The sequence below is a fragment of the Cygnus atratus genome, chromosome 22 (assembly GCF_013377495.2).
Source record: "Cygnus atratus isolate AKBS03 ecotype Queensland, Australia chromosome 22, CAtr_DNAZoo_HiC_assembly, whole genome shotgun sequence".
NCBI classification, from domain to species: Eukaryota; Metazoa; Chordata; class Aves; order Anseriformes; family Anatidae; genus Cygnus; species Cygnus atratus.
In genome coordinates this window covers 532,719-556,840 of record NC_066383.1, presented here as the reverse complement: position 1 = coordinate 556,840, position 24,122 = coordinate 532,719, and the positions used below count along the sequence as shown (strand labels likewise).

The 24,122-nt window shown below is 59.1% G+C and overlaps 1 protein-coding gene across 1 annotated transcript; it reads right to left on the bottom strand.

The window, feature by feature from the left end:
• Window positions 1-722: 722 nt before the first annotated feature.
• ST3GAL4 (ST3 beta-galactoside alpha-2,3-sialyltransferase 4) lies at window positions 723-24,122 on the bottom strand. Its single transcript, XM_035555843.2, has 13 exons — window positions 24,082-24,122; window positions 16,279-16,419; window positions 12,355-12,430; window positions 5,127-5,205; window positions 3,644-3,713; window positions 3,150-3,230; window positions 2,967-3,064; window positions 2,521-2,581; window positions 2,121-2,216; window positions 1,811-2,000; window positions 1,549-1,692; window positions 1,044-1,187; window positions 723-835 (listed from the first exon to the last, which is right to left on the bottom strand). The coding sequence occupies exons 2-13, from the start codon at window positions 16,311-16,313 to the stop codon at window positions 749-751; spliced, it is 1,161 nt and encodes a 386-aa protein (XP_035411736.1). The 5' UTR covers window positions 16,314-16,419; window positions 24,082-24,122; the 3' UTR covers window positions 723-748.

The following is a 24,122-nucleotide window of genomic DNA, read 5'->3' as shown; positions in this document are numbered from 1 at the left end:
GATAAATAATCTTTTAAATTAATTAAATTAATGCACACCGAGTCACCTCCGTGTCCCATCCTGTCCCCCTCACCCCACCACGGGCCACCCTGGACCCCAACACCAGGCACCGTGGGTGGGGGGCTGCGGGGATGAGCCCCCAAGCCAGTGCTAAGGCACGGGGCTGGGCCAACACGTAAAAAGAAAATAAAAAAGTGGGGGGGGGGGGGGGGGGGGGGGAAGGGGGGAAGGAATTAAATACTAGGGTGCCCAGGGCAGGGAGGAGGCAGCAACTCAGCCCCCAAAGGCTCCTGCACACAGGGAACCCCCCCCAGGACCCCCACATCAGCCCCTCCTCAGGGCCCTCGTCCGAATACAAGGGAATTAAAGAGAGGGGCTCCTGTGTGCCCCCCAGTCCCGCTGGGAGGGAGGTCCCGTGCCCTCATCCCCACCCCCCACCTACGCCCAAAATCCCTCCCCCCTTAGGTCCTCGTTATCTTCAGTGTTTCCGTAAGAAAAGTCACTGGCAGTGGTGCCACGCGCGTCCCCGCGTCCCCTCCCTGGCTGTGCGGGATGGGGGAAGAGCCGAGGGGCTCCCTGCGCCCCCGTGGACCCGCGAGCCAGCGCGGCCCCAGCCCCCTGCCCCCCGCTCCCAGCATCCAGGGGTGGTGGTGATGATGCCCCCCCCACCCCAGCTCCTCCAGGGCCACCGTTGGGGAGCTGCAAGGTGGGGGAGATGGGGACATGTCCCTGTGCGGCCCCAGCGCCATCAGAAGTAGGTGAGGTTCTTGACGAGGCCCAGCTCCAGCATCCGCTTGATGGCCACTGCCTCGTGCGAGACATTGTGCTCCGAAGCCTGCGAGACACGAGGAGGGTGGTGAGACCTGAGGGGAGCCGTACCCTTTCCTCCCAGCACCCCTGCCTTGTCGCCCCCCCCCCAGCGCAGGACAGCTTTGAGTTGACCCCACACCTTCAACCGAGCCCTCCTGCTCCCCAGGGCTGTAAAACTAGGGGGGGGGGGGAAGGAGATCACAGACATGAAGTGGAAAGGGGGAGACGCTTACAGCCATGGACTTCAGCGTGATCTGCTCGTAGTAGTGGATGGTCTGCTTCTTGTTGGCCGAGTCGGGGTACCCAAAGCCCGCGATGTGCACCAGATCGCAGAAGTGGAGAGCCAAGGTGATAGCCAACAGCCCCGTGGTCGGTTTCTGGAGGGAGATGGAGAAGCCTTTGGGTCAGCCCCATAACCAGAAGCTGTTCTATGATTCTAGGAAAACCCAATCCTCCCCCAGGGTGCAGCACAGAATTTCAGGCTGGTTTGGGTTGGAAGGGACCTTAAAAATCCTCTGGTTTCAGCCCCTCACCACGGGCAGGGACACCTCCCACCAGACCAAGTTGCCCAAAGCCCCAAGCAGCTTGGCCTTGAGCACTTCCAGGACTGGAGCATCCACAAAGCATCATTTTGCCAGGTTTGAGCCTGTTAATGATCACACACACACACACACCCCAAAGCAGCCTGCGTTCGGCACCGCTCGAGACATTCAACAGATGCAGAGCCACCCCCCTCACCTGCTTGACCTTCCGCGGTTGCTTCATGGGGAGGTTGAGCAGCTTAGCAGCAGTAACTTCCATGTAGTACGGGTTGAGAATGCGCACCTGCTCCGGGTTGGCATCCCAGATCAGCGGGGGCTGCTTCCAAAACCCTTTTCGAACCTGCAAGAGGATGGAGATGCCCATTGCCCTCCCAGTAAGAGCTGAATCCCCTGCGGTGGGTGGGATCCAGGCAGAGCTGGGCCCTGGCATGGTGGACCCAGTTCCCCACCACACTTGCCCTCTTCTTGTCGTTGAGGATGGCCTCCATCCACTGGAAGTCCATGGGCTTGAAGGGCACCAGGACCAGCAGCGTGTCGGGGTTGTTCTCTGTCCGGGGGTTGAAGTGGGCTGACTCGGGGTAGAAGAGGCGCATGGTGGTCTTGGAGCCCACGTCCTGCTCGTAACCGTGGACCGGGGCATTGTTCAGCCTGGGGCATGGGGACAGATGACACGGGACGTGGGGACGTCGGGCAGCAAGTGACACGTGCCCAGCACCTGCGGGTGGCACTGGGCAGGGGTGAACATCACACAGACGCCCAGGGCTGTACCTGATCACAACGTCGTATGTGTTGATGGTCTCCCCCATGGAGCTGTTGCGGAGCCGGTGCCCGTTGCCCACCACCGCGCACCTCCGGCACTTCAGGCTGTGAGCAAAAAGCACCCTCTGAACCAGATGTGTTCAGCAACAAGGGGTTGTTAACACTCACAGGGGTTTTTGACCCTGTGCTGCACAGACTACAAAGCTTCCCGTGCTCCATTCACCATCCCTGCGTGCCTGCTGGTCCCCAGGTCACTGAGCTGGTCCCCAGGTCTCTGGTGATGCCACCAGGCAAGCAGAGCCAGAAGGGGACAGTTCACCCCTTGCACAACAGTGCATGCAAATTTGCTCCCTCGAGGAGAGCAGTCATGGAAAGAGACATAAAAACCCGAACCCCTCCCCAGCATTACCTCTGGATGCTCTCGGGGAGTGAGTAACTGGTGACCGACAGCAAGCGCAGGAGGACGTCTTCTGCAAAGCAACGGCAAGGGGAAGGTGACAATGGCCACCTCAATGCCCTGGTGCCTGCCCCATACCCGCCAGGCTCTATATGGGCATTAATCCCAGCCCCCCAGACCATCCTTCAGCGGGGATCAATAAAACATGTACCCCTCCTTTTGTAGGGAACACACACGTGGGGAAGCAGGAACACCCTAAAGTCTCAACACAAGCTGACACAGCTTGCTCGGAATGAAAAACAGCCAAAAAGATCAACCTGGAGGTGATTTTAAGGACAGATATGCATGTGAATGCAACCCCAAAGCAAGTCATGCAGCTAAAGCCCACAGACAGGCAGGCAGGACGGACGGACAGACGTCCAGCCCGCTGGGCACCGAGGCGGCCGCGCAGCTCTTACCGCTGCCCTTTGTGCCGTAGGGCAGCTCATAGAGCGACGGCGTCTTCACCCAGAAGTAGTCCTTCAGCTGCAAGAAGAGCGGGTGGTCCCTCGTGTAGCTGCCAGGGAGCAAAGGACCAGTGAGACCAAGGGGGGGGGGGGGGGGCAGCTCTGCGGCACCCGGGCCCCCTCCCCGTTACTCACTTCCCTATGAGCTGTGCCGCCTTCCTCTCCACCTCTCCGACAGGGCACGCCGTCTTGTTTTCTTGCATGGGGAAATAAAAGCTGCAAGGGAAGTAGTTAAAAGAAGTGCCAGTTAAAAGGGTTCCCTTTATCACCCATCTCCAGAAGCTCGGAAAACACCAGAACTGGCTACAGACCCCGGCTGCGGGGCACATCACACCCCACGTCCTCGCCGGCAGGATGCTGGCGGTGTCCAACCCACAGGGGTTTGGACACCTTTGGGACTACAGGAGAAACCTGGCATCTGCCCCCCTCCTCCAGAAGGGGCCGAGGGCACTGCCACCCCACCTCGGGCCTCTCCCAGTTGTCTCCACGGCAAGATGTGGGGAACGAGCTGTCCCCCACGAGGGACGGGCTCCAGGTCTGCCTGGGACCAAGATGCTCCTGGTCTCAAGAGCAAAGGAAAGGGCAGGAAGCCCTTAAACTTTAAAAAATACACTCACAGCTGTATGTACCTGTCTTCCCGGTATATCGAGTACCACACCATCACCAGAAACAGTGCCAGCACTCCAAGTATCTTCCCTCCTGCGTGCCAAGAGAGAGGGGAACAGAAAATGTTGTCAGGCTGCTGCAGACTGGAAAGGGGGCAAGACCCTGCCTGGCCCCAGGCCCCCCAAGCAGGGAGGGAAACAGGGAAAGGAGGATGTGGCAATACCAAGGGAAGGCTGCAAGGAAAGGGGTGAAAGAGAAGGAAAACTGGGATATGCAGGACATTCTTCCCTTCCTAAGGGATTTTCCTCCTCGATAAGGCTTTTGCACAGCTACAACCTGCCCAGCTTTGAAGGCATGAAGCATGTGGGCTTTCCAGCACCCCTGAGAGAAATGTTCAGCATGGCCAGTGGATGTCAGCATTAGGAAACATTTCAGTTTCTGCGCCCGCCTGCAGTCCCCGCCACAGCCAGGCGCTGCGCAAGGTGCTCCTGGCCTCGTGCGCCACACTTCCAAATATTCACACCCTGGAGCCAGCCGGCACCGCGCCCCTGGGGACAAAACCACCAGGACCAGCAGGCCCTGAGGATGCGGTGGCATCCCCCCAGGTTTTGAGGACGTCCTGGCAGATCCATCACCCAGGTGGTTTGACCTTGGCCAACGCCTCCCTCTACGCCGCGCGCTCTCCGTGCCCAGCCACGTCCCCAGGGAGCGGCGGGGGCCCTGCTGGCACAGTCCCCAGGAGGAGCAGCTCCTCCAAGGGCAGGAGACCAAACCACAAAGGTTTGTTGGGCCAGGCTGAGAGCTCACGACCTCTCTTCCTCGTGCCGACCGGCACGGTTTGCGTCAAAAGTGACACAAACGTGTTGTTCTTTCTGGTGCCCGCACCCGCGCTCCACCCTGTATTTCTAACGCTGACCCGAGGGTGGCTGGGACACCCAGAGGAGCAATGCGGATGCTGGCACGGTGCACGCAAAGGACAAACGAGTGAAGGGCAAAGCCTGACACAAGCAGGCACGCACCCCCAGCCCCAAACCAGTGCCAAGAGGTGCTGTGGGGGTGCTGAGCTCTGGCGGGCCAGCGGCAGGGCAGGCGGAGGAGGGAGAGAAAAGAAAACCAAGTGTGCATGGGGACAGGGCTGTGTTTGCAGGGGAAGAGGGGGGAGCACCCAAACAGCACCCCTGCCGGACAGAGAGGTTGCAGCCCCCAGTGAAGCCCCATGAGCCCCAAACCACGCAGGCATCGCCGCGGAGGCCACCCTGAGGTGCTCACTCCGCCATGGCTGTGCCGGTGACACACGTCGCACCCGAACGAAGAAAATCCCTGCGAGAGCTGCAGCCAACAGCAACCTTGCCCCCCTATGGGCCTGGGTTCAAGTGCAAACTCCGGGGCTCCAGACTCCATCCCTGCTGGGGATCCCCAAGGAGAAGGGCTCGACACCACACACAGGCTGAGGAAGGAACGGGGGGGGACACAGGAGGGGTCTGGGGGGATGCAGCAGGAACTCACGGGACTTGTTGATCATCTTTATCGCCAGGGCAGGCATCAGCCGAGGGCCGGAGCTCTCATCGCGGCTGCCGCCGGTCACCTGGAGCAAGGAGAGAGAGAAGCATCGGGTCAGATCTGTCAGGCAAAACCAGGCCTTTCCCCAAAAAACAGCATGGGAAAGGCTTTCCCCCTGCCCCCCAGGGGATCCCGCGCTGCAAGGCGCTACCACCTCCAGCCAGGAGGAGCGGGACACATCCACACCTCCCCACAGGCGGCTGCCCCCTGGTTTATTCCCACTTAAATAGGGGTTTCCCTGACCCACATCCACCAAGGGTATCATTTCTACAGCTGGTTCACCCGGAGTTTATAAAAGCGATTAGAAAAAGGTTCCCGAGGAGCCTCCACCATACAGATGAACGCAGAGATTAAGAAAGAAAAATGAGTTAAAGAGGAAACGTGAGCTTGTGCCTGCAGCTCACATCGCAGAACCACAACGTGCCCGCCCTAACACTCAGTTTCTAACCCTCAGTGCCCATAGCGATGACCCTGGGGGAGGTTAAGCACATCCTTTGCTAACACGTGACTTTGGGGGAATTTTAAAGGGGGGGTTGGGGGAATTTTGAGCTCGGGCACTCAACTAGCACCACCACTGCATCAGCCCGGCCCCACCGAGCCAAGCAGAAAGCACAGAAGCAGCAAAACAGCCCCAAAGCAAAGCACGTCACATACTTGGGAAACCTCCAACGCCTTCGATTCAAGCATCCCAGCCCGGGGAAGCCCCACGGCAGGGGGGCTGTAAGCTTAGCACACGCACCAGCACTGGAAATGGGGTGAATTTTTCTTCCTCCAAACCCTCGTGCTCCTAGAAGAAGCCAGCAAACGGCTGTGGTCAAAGCCAGTCCCAGGTCATGCGGGAGCATCTCAGCTGGAGGCTTCCCTAATTAGCCACCTCCCATGGCTAATTAAAGTGACTAACAAGGCTCTCCCCAGTGGTGTGTGATGCTCACTTGCCACGGGGTGGGTGCCTGCTAGCGGAGTGAGCCCCGATCACCAGCTTGGGTGCTCGGTGATGGCTCATGCCCCAACACTGCCCCCTAATTAACTCATACTTTGTCAAAATCTCCATCTTGCTGATGCTGGCAGATGTTGGCCATCCTCCCCAAATGCCCCTGGACATCCCAGTGGCTCTCACAGCATCGTAGCCAGTGTTGGAGAAAGCCCAGAGGCTTTGTAAAAGAGACGTATCATAAAGATGGAAGTGTGACAGCAGGCAGGAGGGACCAGCCCCCCTCCCAGGCAGCGGGGTGAGCCACCCCTTTGCGATGCAAACACCGGGGCTGGCCACTGGTGCCAGCGGGGCTGCAGAAAGAACTTACCAGGAGGGAGAAGCTTCGGGCACCACCTGCCAAGCAGGGGACGCGGAGGAAGCCCCGCTCCCCGATAAATCGCTCCCCGGGGACGGCTCCTGCTCCACCCGCGACACGCAGATGGGCTCCCGGCAGCTCCTCAGGCACGGCTCGGCTCGGGCACCCCGCAACGAGCACGGCCTGTCCCCAGCTGCCTCTCAGAAGAGGGTGAGGAGGCGCTTGAGGGATTAGTCACACGGGAGGGCACCCAGCGCCGCTCGGGGGCATGTCGCGCCTCCCTGCCCCAGGAAGCGCCAGCGCGGCCATCCATCACCCGGCCCCCGCCTGGCGCAGCAGTGACGGTGCAGCTGGTGTTTGCTGGGGGCTTTTGGGGCATCACTAGCAAAATAAAGAAAGGAAAAGAGGAAGCAGGGTCCAAGACGGACCCGCAGGAGCCGGGGGTGTGCCGGGCTTTTACCTTCCTTATCAGCAGCACCAGAAAAGAAAGAGCAGTGAGCACAACTAAATGGTGCTGCAAGCAACAAGGCAGGATATAAAGCACAGAAAACTATGTACATTCGATATTGGTGATAAGGGATGAGAACAAGAGGTGTTGCGCTTTGGGAAACTACCCATCTCGTGCTGGATCTTATCTCCTCCACAAAATACAGGTAAACTGTTGGATAACACCTGGTGTCAATACCCCAAAAAAAATTTCTTAAAGGAAGGATAAGAAAACCAAGGATGCCCCCAGCTCACAGTGCCAGCAGTCCCCGCACACTTGGAAAACCCATCCCACCCCATGAGGACTGCAAACCCCTCCTTGCGAGAGCAGCAGGGATGCAACAGGAACCTGAAGGGAGGGAGAGGGAGAGGGATACAGCTGCATCCCAAGGCCCAGAGCGAGCACGGAGGAAAAAATGGCAAGTCCCAGCCTGATGCACGCCTTCTGCTCGGGAACAAAGTCCCTGTGTGTCCCCTGTGAAGGGATCCCCTGGCTCTGAGGCCAAGTAGAGCCCAGTGGGGCCAGCACCCTGCCGGAGGCTGCAGCCTCCCAGGGACCCAGGGCAGCAATCGGGACACCGAGCACCCCCAGCTTTCACTACTTTCCCCATTGTGATTGCGAAAAATAAACAGATATAAATCAGAGGAAAAGTAAAAAGCCTGCAAGAGTTTTGTTTGGGGTTATTTTTCCAAGTGAAAACCAGCCACCAAATCCCAGAGGGAAAACGTGCAGCTGGAGGCTGAGAATGCCCCTCGGGTGCCCCCACACCAATGCTATAGCCTAGGGCTGGGCATTATGGCCCGAATTGATCACACACACACACACACACACACCATCCACTTCCAAGCTCTGTCTCAGCACCAAACCCAGGCAGCCGAGCCATGCAGCAAGTGGCTTCTCCTTCCCACCGGCCTGAGATGCTCCGACACCAGGAAAGCAAGCTCTCACCCCCACTGTTTGCTTTTACATAATGGTTTCTTTAAAATACTTTTTTTTCCCCTTCCAGGCTATATGATCTTTTTCTCAGGCTTGTGTGCACAAGCTGGGCCTTATGCAAAGCTAATCTAAGACAAACAACTAAATAGTTCCGAGGAAAACAAGCACTGCTCAGTGAAGCGGTTTGGGGAATGCAGAGCAAAACAGAGCACGCCCAGGCTGCCCCCACGCCAAGGCCACAAAGGAGGGGCTCTGGTAATAATTCTGCCTCCCCCAGCCTGGCAGTGCCAGATCCGCAGCCCAAACTCCCCAAAGCGTGGAGGTGTGAGCGAACCCAGCCAGCTCCCCCATCCCATCCCGTGGCTGGATGCTCCAGCATCCCGCTGGCCCCGCAGCATCCCCAGCCGGCGGGGCAAGATCTGGGGCTTCTCCTCAAAGAGACAGCCGAAAAACCCCTTTCTTTGATGTCTGCACAACTTACTTCCACAACACCCCCAGGCTGAACGTTATCGCCGCTCGGATTACTTGAAAGCGCTGCCGCCACCAGATGCATCGCCTGTGTTCGCAGCCAGATCTCCCCTTCCCCAGCCCCACGCGAGCATCGCCCTCGCCGCGGGTTAAAACCTCAGCACAGGGTTTCTTGCCCCAACTCAGCACAAAGAGCAACCAGCGTGGATCAAACGGAGGAGAGCACAAGGGAAGCGCAAAACATTTGCGAGGATCAGGAAGCCCCGTGGGGCTTGTACCTGGTGGATGCACAGCGCCAGACCCCTGCTGCACGCAAACTCCCCTGTGGACACAAAGCGAAGGGGCTCTGTTCCCTCTGCGCCCTGCAAGCTGCAGCAGCCGGGCACAAAACAGCTTTTGCTGCTGTCACGACACGCTGCAATTCACTGCCTGCCGTTTCACCTGCCCGGACCGCAATTAGGCGATTAATGACTTCAGAGCATCGGGAGCAGGAGGAGGGCTCAGGGCTGCAGCAGTTGCCCCCATACATCCCTGCAACTGCACCTCCCGGGTGATGCCTGGCACGATTTTCTGCTCCCCTGCCACATTTGGGGCACCCAGCTGTTGGAGCCTGGGCTGGGATGCACCCCGGCATCTTATTTATGGGGTCAGCATCACAGCAAGCTGCAAGGTGGAAAGCAGATGCTTTCCAGGGTTGTGTTTTTTCTGCTTTGTTGGATTTGCAAATACCAAAGCGGCAGCAGGCACTGGCCACACTGCTCCCAGCCCACCTTTGGGGAAAAAAAAAAATAAAAATACATTTCAAGCACTGGAGGGAGTGTGATGCCCTCACCCTGTCCCGGCGCCACGCAACCCCACCCAGCAGCCGAGGACCACCCCAAGAAACACACCGTACCTGCGTGTTACCATGGTAACCCAGAAATTCGGAAAACGATGGCTGACACAGCAAGAGGACACCTCCCACTGTCCCCAGCCTCAGCGGGAGCAGGGGCACCTCCTGCTCCAAATTCCCCTGTGCTGCCAAACACGAACTAGCATCCCCAGCAGGTCACCCCAGAAACACGTGGGGTTTTATGAAACTGGAGCAGAGGTGGATTTGGAGGGGATTACACCAAGGAAGGGATGCGCTGGCAGCCCCCAGGGACTCACATTTAGCAACGGAGACCTGATGGAGACACACAGGACAGCACAAACCCCCCAGCCCCAAGCTGGACCATCCCTTCCCCCATCCATCACCTGCACGCTGAACCACCACGAGCCCCAAAACAGCTCCGCACCCTCCCCAGAGGGACAAATCCACGTGGGGGGGCTTTGATCCCAGCTCTTCACCCCCTCCTCAGCTGCGCTGCAAGACCTCCAGGAGAGGCGAGCTAACGAGAAACCACCCCGCAAGCCCCAGGTGCTGGCAGCAGCAGGCACGCGTGTTTCCGTGCAGGGGAGCGCTCAGGTGCTGATCCGGAATCAAACAGCTTTCTGCGGGATTTACGGCCCCAATTACCAGAGGAATCCGTCAGATGTCAGATCCCCCCCACGCAGCCTGGCTGGGGGCACGCTGCCTCTGCGTGCCCCGGCCTCTCCATCGCCGCCCCCGCAGCCCCCCGCGCCCTCCCCTCCCGGCGGGGCCACCCGACAGGCGGCACCCCCGGCTCTCCAGCTTGCCAGGGCGTTTGGCATCTGGGCAGCACCCTCGCTGCCAAGACCTCTCCCCCTGCGGCGCTTGAAACAAGAGAGGGAACGGCTCAAGAGTTGCTCTTGTAATTCCTGCGCACCTCCAGCACTGCTGGCTGCCGGTTAAATCCAGGCTGAATTAAACCCGCGTTGCATCAGCTTCCCCACGACGCCCGGCTCTGCGACCAAGAAGCTCCCACCCGGGAGGAGATGCCCGTCCCTCCTACGGACGAGGGGATGCACACGAAATACAAGCTGGTTTGCCAAAAAGAGGTGCAGGATGGCTGCACGGCACCAAAGCAGCCACATAACCCAGCTGCAGGGTGGTTTTTGCCATGGTGAGACCCCTGCACCCCATGCTCGGGTGGAGGAAGCCATAGGTGTGAGAAAAGCCATCTCCCCGCCAGGCAATGTTGCTTTTTAGGCTGTATCCCACTGCTCGCCCCAACCTGGCCACGGGTAGAGGAGGAGGGACGGGGAGATTCCCCGCTGCAGAGCCAGCTCCCCAGCACCCCGAAACGCAGCTGGGACAGCAACAGCCATCCCCTTAGGCTTGGCTCCTAGGAGGGACGGAGGAAAATTACACGGAGGTGGTGATGGGGCGCACGGGAGCGCCCTGCACCCCGGGGGCTGCTCGCTTTTCAAAAGCTGCTGGTGGGATCCCGAGCGCACCTCAGCAAAACCCCGCAGAAAGGCTGCGATCACGCACCAGCAGCGCAGCCGGCTTCTGCAGGGCCTTCGGGGTGTTTCCAAGCTGGGACGGAAACGCAGGGATCCTCTTGGGTGGCTGAACACCACCACGAGCCCGCAAGTCTGGGGCAGATACCACTAATCACGTTTTAAGAGCCCCAGACCATTTTAAATGCTCTTTGTGACAATCTCAATAGCTTTCTAATGGGGAAGGCAGTGTTTTCTTAGCCCGTGGTATCTCAGCCATACAAAAAACTGACCAAAGATTTATGATAGGGAAAAAGCCCTTGTTGGCAGGTGAGCGTTAACATAATATTTACCTGTGACAAAGGCAATTTGGAAGCTGGCAAACAGCACCTAGAGGTCACCCCTGGGCTGCCCATGGCACATCCAGGGTCAAAAAAAAAAAAAAAAAAAAAAAGATTTTCTCTTCAACACTATTACAAAAAGCGCTGAGACCTCTCCCAGAAGAGCAAATAGCCCCATGGGGAGAGGCTCGGGTTGGACGAGCGTTCACACGGCTGCAGGTCTCCAAAATAAGCAGCCCAGGCTGCTCCTCCCACAAGTTTCACCCACTCGCTCTTCCATGCTGCTGGTTTTAAGCCAGATTTCAGCTCGGGAGCTCAAACTCAGTTGTAACAAGCGGCTGTACCACAGCACCTGAAGCCTTTGGGGTATCCCCCTACCCCAAATTCACGCCCTGACCCTCCTGCAGCCACTGGCATCCCCCACACCGCAGGGCACAGAGCTGTCTCTGCAGGACAGCAGCGGCTCCCGTCTGACCAATTCGGATTTGTTCGATTACACCTGAGGCTGGCAAGCGCCGTGACTCGGTTCTTCGTGCAGCAAGGAGGTCTTATCGTTGGCTTTCATCGCTCTTTTCTTATTTTATACAAAAATAAAATACTCCAGGTGAGCATCCCATCTGCGTTCACTGGCGAGCCGCCGGCTGGGGACAGCTGGGGGAGACAGGGAGCCGCACGGGGATACCGGTGGGTGCCTCGAGGGCTTCTGCCTCACCCTGACCCCACAGCACCAGGGAGGTGAAGGCAGCTCCCAGCCAACGCGCTCCGTGGCAATGCAACAAGGAGGGAAAAGGGATGAAACGAGCCGTGGGAAGCAGAAGGGCCGTGCCCTTGGAGGGCGACTGTCCCCACCCCCGTGCAGCCCCCGAGTGCCACCTCAGCCCCCCGCCCAAGCTGCCCCGCGGCTTCCACGGGGGCTCCCTCCGTGCCAGCACACGCATCCTGTTCTGTGCGGGCAAACGGCGACTGTTGGGGTAAGAGAACCCCTGCAGGAGCTTCCCCAGTCAGTTCCTCCAGTCCTGCCTCCGGGAAGCAGCATCTGGAGGGATTCGGTTCCATCCCTCCACACGCACTGGGGAGCTTCAGCATCCCCCACGCACGCTCCCTTCTCTCGAGCTGCCCATGGCAGCGGAGGGTGCCCCGTAACCCTCCTGGCAGCGCTCGCAGCCCACCCATCCGTTTGCACCCAGAGCCTTGCTCCACGGCCCCTTGGCCCCAGCCCACCCCAGTGGGTGCCCCCCCTGCAGCGGGAGGAGCTGAATCGGGTGCCCCCCGCATGGAGATGCTGCGGGGGGACCACACGGAGCAGGAAGGAGGCGGGGGATACTTACGGTCCGTCCTTGCAATGCGAGCAGAGGGGACAGGGTCTCCGAGGGCTGAGGGTCTACGGGTCCATCCTCTCTTCCCCTGGCAAAGGAACAACGGGGAGAGCCTTAGCGCAACGGCAGCGGGCAAAGGATGCTCAGGATGCACTCGGCTTCAGAGGAGCGTGCACCCAAAAAATCCCAGTGACGGCCTGCAGATGCGTTGGGTCCTGCTGATCCCACCCTTCTGTAGCTACCAGGGTGCAGGAGCCACCCAGGGCTGCTCCGAGCCACCCCGACAGGCCGTCGTGCGGCAGAGCACGGCCACAGAGCCACCCACGTCCCCGAGCGCCGGCAGGGGCCCCTCTCTGGGCTGCTTTACAGAGGAATCCCCACCGAGGGGGCGGCTGGATTTCCCCAACCCTCTTGAACCTTCCTGCTGAAATCCCCTCTGGTGACTCACCCGGCCTTTTAGGAAGCGGACAGAGACCCTGGCAGGTCCCCGGTGATGCCTCCTCCTGCAGGAGGGAGGGCTCCAGCCCCTGCCCACCCCCCGGGACTCTCTGGTGCCTTCCCCATGCACTGAACCTGCTCCAGCTCTCTCTAGCCCCATGGCTTCGCAGCCAGCTTCACTTTTCCCAAACTTTCTAATTTCCATATCCTCGCCACCACAGGCAGTTTGGGGAAGAAAAAAAAAATACCCCCAGCAAGAAGTTTCTATGCACAAAAACCCTTCTGCTGCGCTGCTTTGGAAAGAGAAACCGCCTTCCTCGCAGCAGGGCAGGGACAGCTGTTCTGCATCTAGCTTAATTACCCCAGCTAATGAGGAGCCAGGTGGGGTGAAGGGGGAAAGGGAGCCAGCCGCATCCTGCAGCAAGGGCTGGGATGAGCCCATCGCTGCCCCCAGCTCTTGGTTAGGGGTGGGCGTGGGCCAGCCTTGCTTTCCTGAGCACAGGCTGGGGTTTGGGTGGTCCCAGAGGGGGCCAAGACTGCAGCTGCTCGCACGGGGCAAGGCAAAGCTGGCCCAGGTTGCAGAGGAAAGCTTTCCATCCCAGGGGGTGAAGCCACAACCCTGGAGTTTTCCACTGGAAAACGCCATTCCATCAAAACCAAAACGCTTCACAAAAATCAAGGCGATTTTGGCAGAATTCGGTTTTGGAGGGGAAAAAGAGAACAGGAAAAAAATAGAAAAAAATAGAAAAAAAAAAAGAATTCCAGTGGTGACGAAACATCCCATTTCACCAGCACCGAACAAAAGGGCCTTTCTTCCCTCTGCTTGCAAGTGGGGCCCGTCCCACGTCTTCCCTCTGCCGAAGGAGCCAAGGTTTCCACCGCGCTACGCCCCAGCCCGTGCTCAGAGGGGAAATGCTGAGTGCTGGGATTACAGGGGCTGAAAAACTCCCAGTGCCCAGCACCCCTCTGCAAAGCATCTTCCTTGCTTTCGTACCTGTGCTCCTACACACCGCAAACACCAGGGTTAAGTCCGACGCATCGTGCCAGGAGCACATCCCATACATCGCCCCCGCTGTTCCTCGCTGGTGCGGTGAGCACGCGGTTTTCTGCCCCCGTGGGTTGTGCGGGGGTAACCAGGGGGGGCACCGCGTCCTCTCCCCGCTTCTTTTAGCTCTTCCTACCCTGTATCTCCAGCTCCCTGCAGCTGGGGAAAGCAGATGGGAGATGCGCGGTGCTCGCCAGCGCTGCCAGGCTTCCCTGGGGCACGCGGGCTAGGAGAGGCGGCGCAGCACCGCACGCTGCTCGCTTGCACAACTCCCAGCTAATTTTAGATCCCGGCTAGAGGAAAGCGAAAGTGTATTTACTAAGGCAAGGAAGGAAATCACCAACAGCTTCTCCCATCAGCAGGGTTCAGTGCTTATCTCCCAGCGCTGAGCGGATCCAGGGTCTGGGCTTTCCACAGATGCCCTTGGGAACAAGGCTGGACCGGCACAAGGACGTGCAGCTTCCCTCCCCGGCCCGCTGGAGGGGGTTTTCCCCACCAATGAGAGCGTCTGACAGAGCGAAAATGGGAGGAGAGGAGATGCTCCCCATGATGCTGCCCCCTCCGGGTGAGCAGGAGCCCTTTTCTGCACTCTCCTACGGATGGAGGGGACAGAAAATGGCCTGGGAGTGTCCCCAGGGGGGCTGGCAAAAGCCAGGGGTTCACCCAGCTGCAAACCCTGCATTTCTGCACAGAGAGCAAATGAAGCACAGCTTGCCACAATCCACAACCAAACCAGACACACCTGGGGCCACGCTGCAAGTGGCCAAACTGTTTAGCAAGCAGCCCTCCTGCCCAAGCGTCCTTCCAGCAGCCAAACCAGCCCTGCATTCACCTGAGCAGCCACAGATTTGACTTTCTGTGTTTTGGGGGATTACCAGCTTTGTGCAACAGCTGGGCATGCCTGCATTTCCCAGGAAACAGCACGGGATAACCAGACAGTGATATCCCGGGCGGAGGGAGAGCAGCAGGCGTGAGCCAGTGCCCCAGGGCGATGCAGCTAATGCAGGGAGGCGAGCCAGGACCAGAGCAGCCAGAGTCTTTTTATTCAGAACCATGAATTATAGGATTTGTTAATGAGGCTAAACTCCCCCCTGAGAGCTCCTGCTAAAGCACTTAACAGCGTGGCACGGCACCAGGACGGGGATGCTCGGACCTGCAAGGGGGGCCAAGGGGCTGCCTCCTCCTCTGCAGCAGCCCCGGTGGGTCCCGTCCGGATGGCAGACCCCATAGCAAAGCAGGCTTGTAACAGCAGATTGAAGCCCATTAAGGCTCCTCAGCCTCCCCAAACTGCTCATCAGGAGCAGGGCTCCAGGAGGATCTGCCGAAATCAGGTATTTCCAGCTCAACAAGAAGGGCCAGGAGCAATCACTGCTGGTGGATCCTGGCAAGCTGCAGATGATCGTTTCTCCCCACAGGACAACCACTTCGTGGCGTTTTCCAGCCTCGCTCGGGGTCCTGCATCATTGCGTCACCTCCTGAGCAGCCCAGGAGGGAGCAGGGATGGCTCACACATGGAAATCCAGGTGTAAAGGGCCAGAGGAGGCTCCCTGCATCAACGTCCTGGCGTCCTCCTCTCCTCAAAGGCTCCGCATTGTTAACCAGCGCAATTACTTGTTCCCAGCCTGAGGTCTGGCAAAAACACACTGTTCAGGCACCTCCCCGGCCAAGGGCTACCATCTCGGCATGCCATGCCACCAGGGGCCCCAGCAGCATGACACGCTGCAGGCGGTGTGACCCAGCATCGCAGCTAACCTGGCCAGGAAATGAACGTCCTTACAGCTCGCACGGCGGGGAGCATCCCCATGGACAACAGCGGGGATAAATAAAAAAAAAAAAAAAAAAAAAAAAAAAAAGAGAGCTGAATTTTGCTCCTCTTCCTCCCTGGGCTCTGCACCAGCGGGCTGTGCTGCGTGCCCGTTCCCCATGTGTGCCGAGTGCTTCCCAGCAATGCCGCGTGCAAGCAACAACCTCCAAAGGCGGTGTGGAGGGGCAGCTCGTCCTTACCCCCACCACGTATTTCATCCTTTCCAGATGGTTTATATGGCCGGTGGTTTCCGGCTCCTGCCTTCTCAAGGCAGCACCACAACCTCTCTGACTGACTCAAACCACAGCTCTCATCACATTATCTGCTCTTCCCTGCACCTTCAAGTTTCACAACAACATTTAAAAACCCACCAACACCAGCACCGGAGGACACGGCATCACCACCGTGCAGAAGCCTTCCCCGGGGAGCCAAAAGCTCAACTGCCCCAAAACCTCCCCAGCACAGCCCAGCTTTAAAGATTAAAATCAGCAATCTCTGCCCTCTACAGTGCTGGCACTAGCTGATGCCCAGCCTGCAGCCCTCAGAGATGCTACAGAATAAACCCAACCCCAGCTTTCCTTGCTGTCCCTGGCAGGAGACACACACTTAATGATTTGTTTAGCCCTGAACGGGCTTGGTGTTTTCCTACCCGTCCAGCTGATGGTTGCACTTTCCCTTGTTCATTTTCCACCCATCTTTAATTCATTGACTGCTTGTTCCTCCCCAGCTCCGTCAGGACAAGCTGCTCCTGGAAACTGCGCTCCCTCTTCATTGCGAATCGAGTAGCTTTCTTTAAAAAAAAACAAAAACAAAAATAAAACAATGAAGCGCACGCCCCGTGAAGCTGCTCTTCCCCATGGCGCTCCCAAGCCGGAAGGAAAGCGGCACGCAGTGGTGCCGGCCCCCCGGGGGCTGCACGGGCACCCAGCCCCAGTGCCACCCCCGCTGCCCCCGGGCTTGGCTCCGTCTCCCAGGGGCAGGGAGGAAGGATCACGTTTCCTCGCGCTCATGCCGCCTTTTCAACAGCTCCTGCCAAAAAACCTCCAAATGTTTTTGCTTCCCCCCCCCCCCCCAAAAACAACCTCTTGAGGAAGAGGAGCCCGAGCACCAGCGAGTCTCCTCCTTGCATCGACCAGACCTGAACCGACTCAGACGTCTGTCCGTCCATCCGTCCGTGCTCCAGCGCCATCGCGAGACCCTCACTGAGCCATTGCCCTCGTTTAAAATTACCTCCCCAGGGAGAGCAAGAGCCGCGCGGGGAGGGGAACACGATCCAGGTGAGATCATCCTCGCCCAGACACCGCTCCTCTGCTTGGCACGGCAGGAGCGTTTCCAAGCCCGGCACATCCGTCACGTCATCCCGATCGCTATCACCCCGCGATGGAAGCAACAGCGATGATGGCGCACGAGATATCCAGGAGATCATTCATTTAGCAGCTATTTAACAAGGCTAGCATCTGGCCACTTCCCGGCCGCAGGAGTAATGACAGCCGGGGATCCCAAAAAAGCAGCGTCGAGGAAGGAAGAGGCACAAGGAATTGCAGTCAGGGTGCAGTCGGTCCTGTTTAGCAATGCGTAACATCGCCCAGCAGCCAGCAGTGCCCCACACCAGGCAAAAATCACCGCTCAGAGCAGCAGCTGAGCATGGCACCGGGGTTAAAATTAAGTTTTGCTATCAAAAAAAAAAAAAAAAAAAGACTATTTTTGTTTTATACGCAGATGCTTCCTAGAAAAGCTCCGTGCTTACACGAGAGGAGCATCCCCAACCCAGCAAGCACAAAGCGGCTGATTTCCAGACATCCAACGCATTGAGGAGAGCCAGGCAAATAATTAAGATTTAAATGTGCATTTACATAATACAGATAATCTGTCAATTTAACTTGTAAATGCAGATTGAATCAAGCAGCTACACTGTTAATTACGCAGCGATGAGGCCTAGAGAGCTGCAGCCCAGCTCCACGGCAGCTGCGCCTTGCTCTGGGAACACGGGCTGGGGTCCAGAGCCCAGGTACCAGCCCAGGCCACAACACGTTCGGGGGATGGAGACAGGCCTTTCTTTGTGATTCCTTTTTTTTTTTTTTTTTTTGGAAGCCGCAGCAGTTATCATACAGGGATGGGCCCGAGGACTTTCCAGCCCTTGGCGCAGTTCCTGGCTGCGCTGACGCCTTGTTCTCCAGCTTAATTCAGCGAGGAGGCAGAGTTTCATTTAACCCCCGCCTCCCTTCGCTCCCCTGAGCTTTGGCACCATCTCCATGTCCCACAGCCCACCCGACCCCCGTGCTCTCCATCTCTCTAATTCTCCACTTTTTGACAGTCCGTGGCGGCGTCGCATGCCCCCGCATCGCCCCTCTCAGGGCATTTTTCCTACTTCTCGCTCTCCCCCAGTCCCCCCAGTTCTCCCGACCACTCTCACCCCAGTCCCTCTCACTCTTTGCGCTGCGTGAAGCTGCTCAGCTCCTGGTGCTCGCCGGGCGCGGGCGGCTCCACGCACATCTGCACACCCCAGGCTGGACAAAGCAGGAGGCGCTGGCACCGCTCGGGGATGGAAGATGCAAAATCTGAGCTTGCAGCTTCCCAAGCCTGGCGTGGGGAGTCGCCTGTCCCCATGTCCCCTGCACTACGGAGGGAAGGAAGTGGAGAGGAGCTAGACACCCTCCGAGGATACACCTGGGCGTGACCCAGCGGTAGGGAAGTGGCCAGGACAGTCCTCGCCGCCTCCAAAAAGCCACAGGTGGACACAAGCAGCACCACCAGCACCCTCAGGTGCTTCCCGTCCAGGGATGCCGGGGCCCTCAGGTCCCTGCGGTGAGCAGATGGAGGAGACCCCAGACCAGCAGCGTCACAGCATCCCAAGGGGACGCGGAATAGGGCCAACCCAGCTCGGGGCACACTGGGCTTGCCCCAGGGAGGGAGGGTGACGATGGCATTGCTCAACCAGCTCCACGTGCCTGGGGAGGGCGTGCGTGCAGGCAGGGCGGAGGACGGAGAAACCGGCCAGCACAGATGCTGCGGGTAACCAGCACCCCAAAAGCCACAAACACCACGGAGGAACCAGGGACCGCAGCCACCTCAAAGCTAGAGATAAACCCAGCATGGGAATGCCCTAGGGAAAATCAGCCCCGACGTCCCAGGGAGGAAAACCTGGCTGCAAGGGAAGGGAGACAACGCAAAGCAACTGTCCGAGCTGAACGCGGGCCAGGGAAATAATCTCCTTAAAATCACCACAATTAAAGACTGTTTTATTAGCAGCTTAACTGTCCCTGGCAGGGCTGCGGGCTCTTCAGCTTGGCTCTCGAAACGGGAGAGTACGCCGTGGGACAAAACCCAAAGCAAACGGGGAATTGGTGGCGCTTCGGCCCTCCGAGAAGCAAAGGGCTCGCCTGCAGTTTTAGAGCAAAACAAACAGGGCTCGAGGCTTTCGGGCACCACTCAGCAAGGAAAATCCAGGAGAGAGACGGAAAAGGCCAAGAGCTGCGTTTTCCATCAGCAAAATCCCAGAAATGCAAGTTTGCATCAGGACGAGGAACCAAATCAGGCATCCTCAACGATTCATTGGCATTTCCCTGCCCCGCTGCGGGGCTGGAGAAGCTCTGCGGGCTGGCGGCACGGCTGGCACGTGCCCCCTGCAGGCAGGGGGTCTCAGCCTGGTTTCTGGACAAGCAGGGGCTGGGGGGGTCAGTTCCACCCCCAGGAGGATTTTTCCATTTTGCGAAACTTCCAGTTCCCCAGCAAAACCTCAAAGCGGTGCCCCCTCTGCCTTCCATCACAAAAAAAGAAAAGCCTCTCAGGGTGGATTTAGTTCCTCTCCTTCACCATCATTCCCTCCCCCAAAACTGCCAGGGGTGAAATAGGGCTGAGAATGGCAAGCAGGAGAGGCAGGGGGCCCCAAACACCCCCACCAAGATGGGAAGATGCTTGTCCTCCCCAGCCGCCCTCCCCTTGTCCCCCAAAGCGCAACAAATGCCCTGGGGCAGGCACCACGGTGCTGCCCCCAGCCCCAGCACGCCACCAGAACCTCGGTCCCCATCTCAGTGCCGGCGTCCCTGCGGTGACAAATCCCCGGCAGGGACGCAGCCGGCCCCGGCTGTGGCGCCTCAGCTGCAGGCAGACCGCTGCTTTCCACCAGCCCCGGCCTCCAGCCCAGCTCGTGTTTTTAAAAGGAAATTAAACCTATGCCCAGCTGGCAGGCCGGCAGGGAGAGGGCTCGGCCAGCCTGGGATCACAGCCCCTGCCCGCATTTCCGTGCTTTGGGAACATGCCCAGTGCATTTACTTAGCAGAGGGTGCCTGGCTCTCTCCCTTAGCCCGCACTCAGCTGCATCCCCGCCAGCACCGCGCTGCCCATCGAGCGTCACCGCGGCGGTGGGCACGCGGGGAAGGGGACAGCATCGTCCTGGGGCTGCGAAACGCAGCGCGACGCTGGCGGCTCCGCACTCCAACCCCGCACCTCCCAGCGGAGCAAAGCCCCCTCCTCGGCAGCGCTCACTTCCAGCAGGAGACAGAAATTTTGCAAGAAGCTTTACGGCCCCAGCCCTGGCCCAAACCGCAGAGCGGGGTCTGACTGAGGGCTCCGCAGCCCAAAGGGCTCATCCCAACACCCCAATGAGCCGGGGGCAGGGAGCTCGACGCCAGGCTCAGCCAATGCGTCCCTGCACACCGGGGATGCTGAGCCCGGCCCCAGCACCACCGGCAGCTCGGGGAGGGGTGGCCGGAGACATTTTGCAAGAGGAACAGCTGAAGGAGTGGAAACGGCATCTGGAAGCGATTGGAGGCAAGGAGCCTCTCCCGGCACAGCAGGGAATTCCAACGGCGTGAGCTCAGGTCCAAGCCTCCTTCAGAGAGCCAGCAACAAGAGGGCTTCGCGCAGTTCTAAGCCTGCAAACGGCAACGAACCACTACAAAAGGCAGCCGGCGCCCGTCTCACTCCTACCTGGATGCAGCAGCGTGATTTGGGGCGGTTCTGTGCTCCCTGATTTGCCCACCAAGAAAAAAGAAAAGAAAAAGAAAAGACGAAGGAAGAAGTCTGCATTTGTTGATATAACTTTGCAGGCGTGGTGTCAGAGGGTCCTCCCCCAGCTCAGCATCCTTTAAAACAACCGTGACTGCACCAGGAGTGAGGGTGCCCCGATTCCCGCAAGGCAGCCGGCTCCTAGCCCTTAGGACAGCCGAAGGCAATGGCACTGCCTGCAGAAGTCCTGCCGGCTGCTCCTCCGGCCCCAGCTCACTCTCAGTGCTTGGAGCTGCAAGCCCATGTCCCCGGGCAGCACCGGATCCCCTGGCCACCTCAGGGCATCGACCGACACGGGGGACAAGAGGACCCGGCACAGGTCCTCAGGGGGGGCCCCAGCCCTGCCAGAGCAGCCAATGCTCAGTGCACCCACCAAGGCACCTCCGTCGTGCCTTTCTGCATGGCTAACATGTAAATATGCACCTTAAAAAAATTTTAAAAATAAAATAAACACAACATCTGGCTCTGTGCTGACACCCACGCCCACATTACAGAAAGAAGCGGCATGTAAGAGCAGTGGTTTGGGCGTTCAGAAAACCCCAAGCATCTCACTGAAGTGATGCTGACCCCACCTGCACCCTGCTCCACCTCCTTCCTTGCGCCTCATTCACCCACAGCAGGTCGGAGCCGCTCGGCTTCGCTCAGCGAAGCCCCAGCCGGCAGCGAGTCGGCGAGAGCAGCCGGGGCTCGCTCCTGCACCGAGCACACCCGGCGGCACCGCCACGGCTGCATCCAGCTGCCCCTTGCTTGCTCAGAGGAAACTTCCAACCCCATCCACGGTCACACGCAAGGGGTCAGCAGCTGGAAACACAAGAGATTAGCAGGAACTGGCCCTTCCCCCCCACCTCCAAGAAGACGTAGGATTTTCCTAGAAAACACACAACAAACGCACGCTTCCCCGGGGGCTGCAGCCAAAGGAAAGAAACTGCACAAGGCATCCAAGCAGCGCAAGAGTAAAGTGGGGAGCCGAGTTCAAAGAAAAACAAGAACAAGAAGTTGCAGATAGTGGTGTGACCGGTAAAATCATTTCCTCTTCTCACTGCAACGCCGGGGCCAGTCCACGTGGTACCGTGCGGATGAGCATCACCGGGCGCTGGCAGGGGACACGTACCAAAGCCACCTCCGCGGGAAGGGCTCCTCATCCCGAGGGGAGCCGCCGGGCTTCCCACCTCCACGCCCGCGGGTTGTAAGCATGCGAAAGACACAAGCAGGAAAAACCCAGGCTCGAAGACATCAGTACGGCCATTCCGAAGTTGTAAAAGGACTTAAACAGGGGCTTTCCCTTGACGAACGGAAGGGACGCAGGGCTGGAAGGATGCTGCGGTCACTGGCAGTCCCTGCCCCGCACACAGATCTCCATGGCAGCCTGCGGGCGATGTTAGCACCGAGACAGAGCCCTGCCTGTGCCAACAGCGTTCCTCCTCACGTATTTACATTTACAGAGCCATTACCCTCTATCCTTGTGGGATTCAGCACATTGCTGTAGCAGTTGCTATTAAATTGTTGCCCGGAGCTGGAGGAGAAAGCAGCCTCTAATGATGTAGATAATTAAGCACAAGGGTTAGGAAGAGTCCAGCAAGCCACGCTGCTCCCAAGCCACAGCTCATAATGACGCCAGGAGTTCGTTACAGCTTGGACGTGTCCTTAAACCATCAGATCCGTCGGTTTTGCAGCCGGACAGGGGTTTGCGTGGGGTGTCCCTTGTGTCCCAGCCACTTGCCACCACGTGAAGCCTCAATGAAGGCAACTGACAGAGCCTGTGATTTAATCTGTCTGCTCAGCTGAAAGCCTCTTTATCTTGGGGAGCTGTAGGATGGAGATCCCAGCAGAGCCACCCATCAGAGAAGACAGGTAAATTCAGCAGGGCTTTCCCTAAAGCGCCGCCAGCAGGCATTAATTAGCTCATCCCGCACCATCTACCATGATGAGGGGAGGACCGGAGCCACCAGCAGCCCAAGGGCCAGGTGCCACACACCGAGCATCAGCCCCTCACCGGCTCTGTGACCCGGGCAGGGAAAGCAAGGCAATGCCACGAGGCTTCCTGGGCCAGATGCATTACATCCCAGCGAAGCAACCCACGAAGGAGCACAAACAAAAGCCCCCGGAGGAAGATTTCCTTTGTTCTCCACTCCAGGCCCCTGAGAACAATGAAACCCCTTCAGCTCACGCGGCAAAAGATCCGATGGTGAATGCTCGGTGGGCAGAAGTCCCGCTGGTTGTTCTTCTGCTGCCTTTGGAGCGAGCATCCCCACGTCCCGATGGGAACGAGCCCTCCCTGCAGAACAGGCACACGCGATGGGGCAGGATGGGGTTTCGCAGCATCCAAGCCCCCACCTGCACCAGGGTGCCCGGGGCACGCTCCGGCCGGGCGCACGGGGATGCGGCTTTGGGGTCACCGGGCGGGAGGCACTGCCAGAGCGCACCCACCAGCCGCAGCTCCCAGGCTCCACGGACGGAGGACGCTGAGGGGTGGGAAAAGGCTTCGGCTGCCTGAACAGATCACGTTGAGCCCACGCTGCTGCGCTAGCAATATGGGCAGAGCAAAGCCCAGGGCCGGCACTGAGCTCTCCATCCCCAGCGTGTCGGGTGGGTGCCAGCTCCGTCCTCCCCTCCGCAGGGCAGCCGGGAGCATTTTGGAGCAGCACCAAACCCCGGCTGGGGGGCGGTGAGAAGCAGAGCCCCCCAGTGCTGCCTCACCTGCAGGGCACCCGCTGTGTGCTCGCATGGAAACCCTGAGGACCTGCCCCAGAAGTGCCCTGGCATCACTACTGCATCTACCCTTCGAAACCAGCGCTCGGAGATGTCACACAGACATTTCGCGGTTTCCAGGGCTGGTTGGTTGGTTTGTTTGTTTGTTTTCCTTGGAAGCAGCACGTCGGGACATCCATCCAGAGCCTGGCCCAGGGCTTTTCATGCGGGGCGCTGCTTGGCCGGGGCGGGGGCCGCTCCCCTGGGCACGGCGAGCGCAACGCATCGCTTCGCTCTCCCCGCTGCCGGCGTCGGGCACGCGATCCGGCTTCCATTACACCTGGGCGCCAAGCCACGCTCAGGCACTAGTTCCAGAAGGATAAAACGGTTTGAAAAGGAATTTAAAAACAAATCCAATAAAGCCGCCTTCCGGCAGCGAGGGGGCTGCTGTGGCTTTGCTGCTGGCATCGCCGGCTGCCCGCGCACCCCCCCCCAGCAGCGGCGGGGGCTTCCTGCACCGCAGCCCCCCCCCGCACCCCAAAGCCCCCCCGGCCCCCCTCACCTCCTCCAGCAGGCGAGATGGGGCAGAGCCCAGCCGCAGCCTTTTGCAGCGCCTTCAGCGCTGTGCTCTTACACAGAAAAAGGAGGGGGGGGGGCGGTAGGACCGGGTGGGATCTCCCCTCACCTCAGCCCCCCCCAGCCCCAGTGCGTGTCCCCCCCCCCCCCCAAACCCCAACGCCCCCCGCCGCAGACTCACCATGGGGCGGCCGGGGGGTGCCGGGCTCCGCAGCGGGCAGG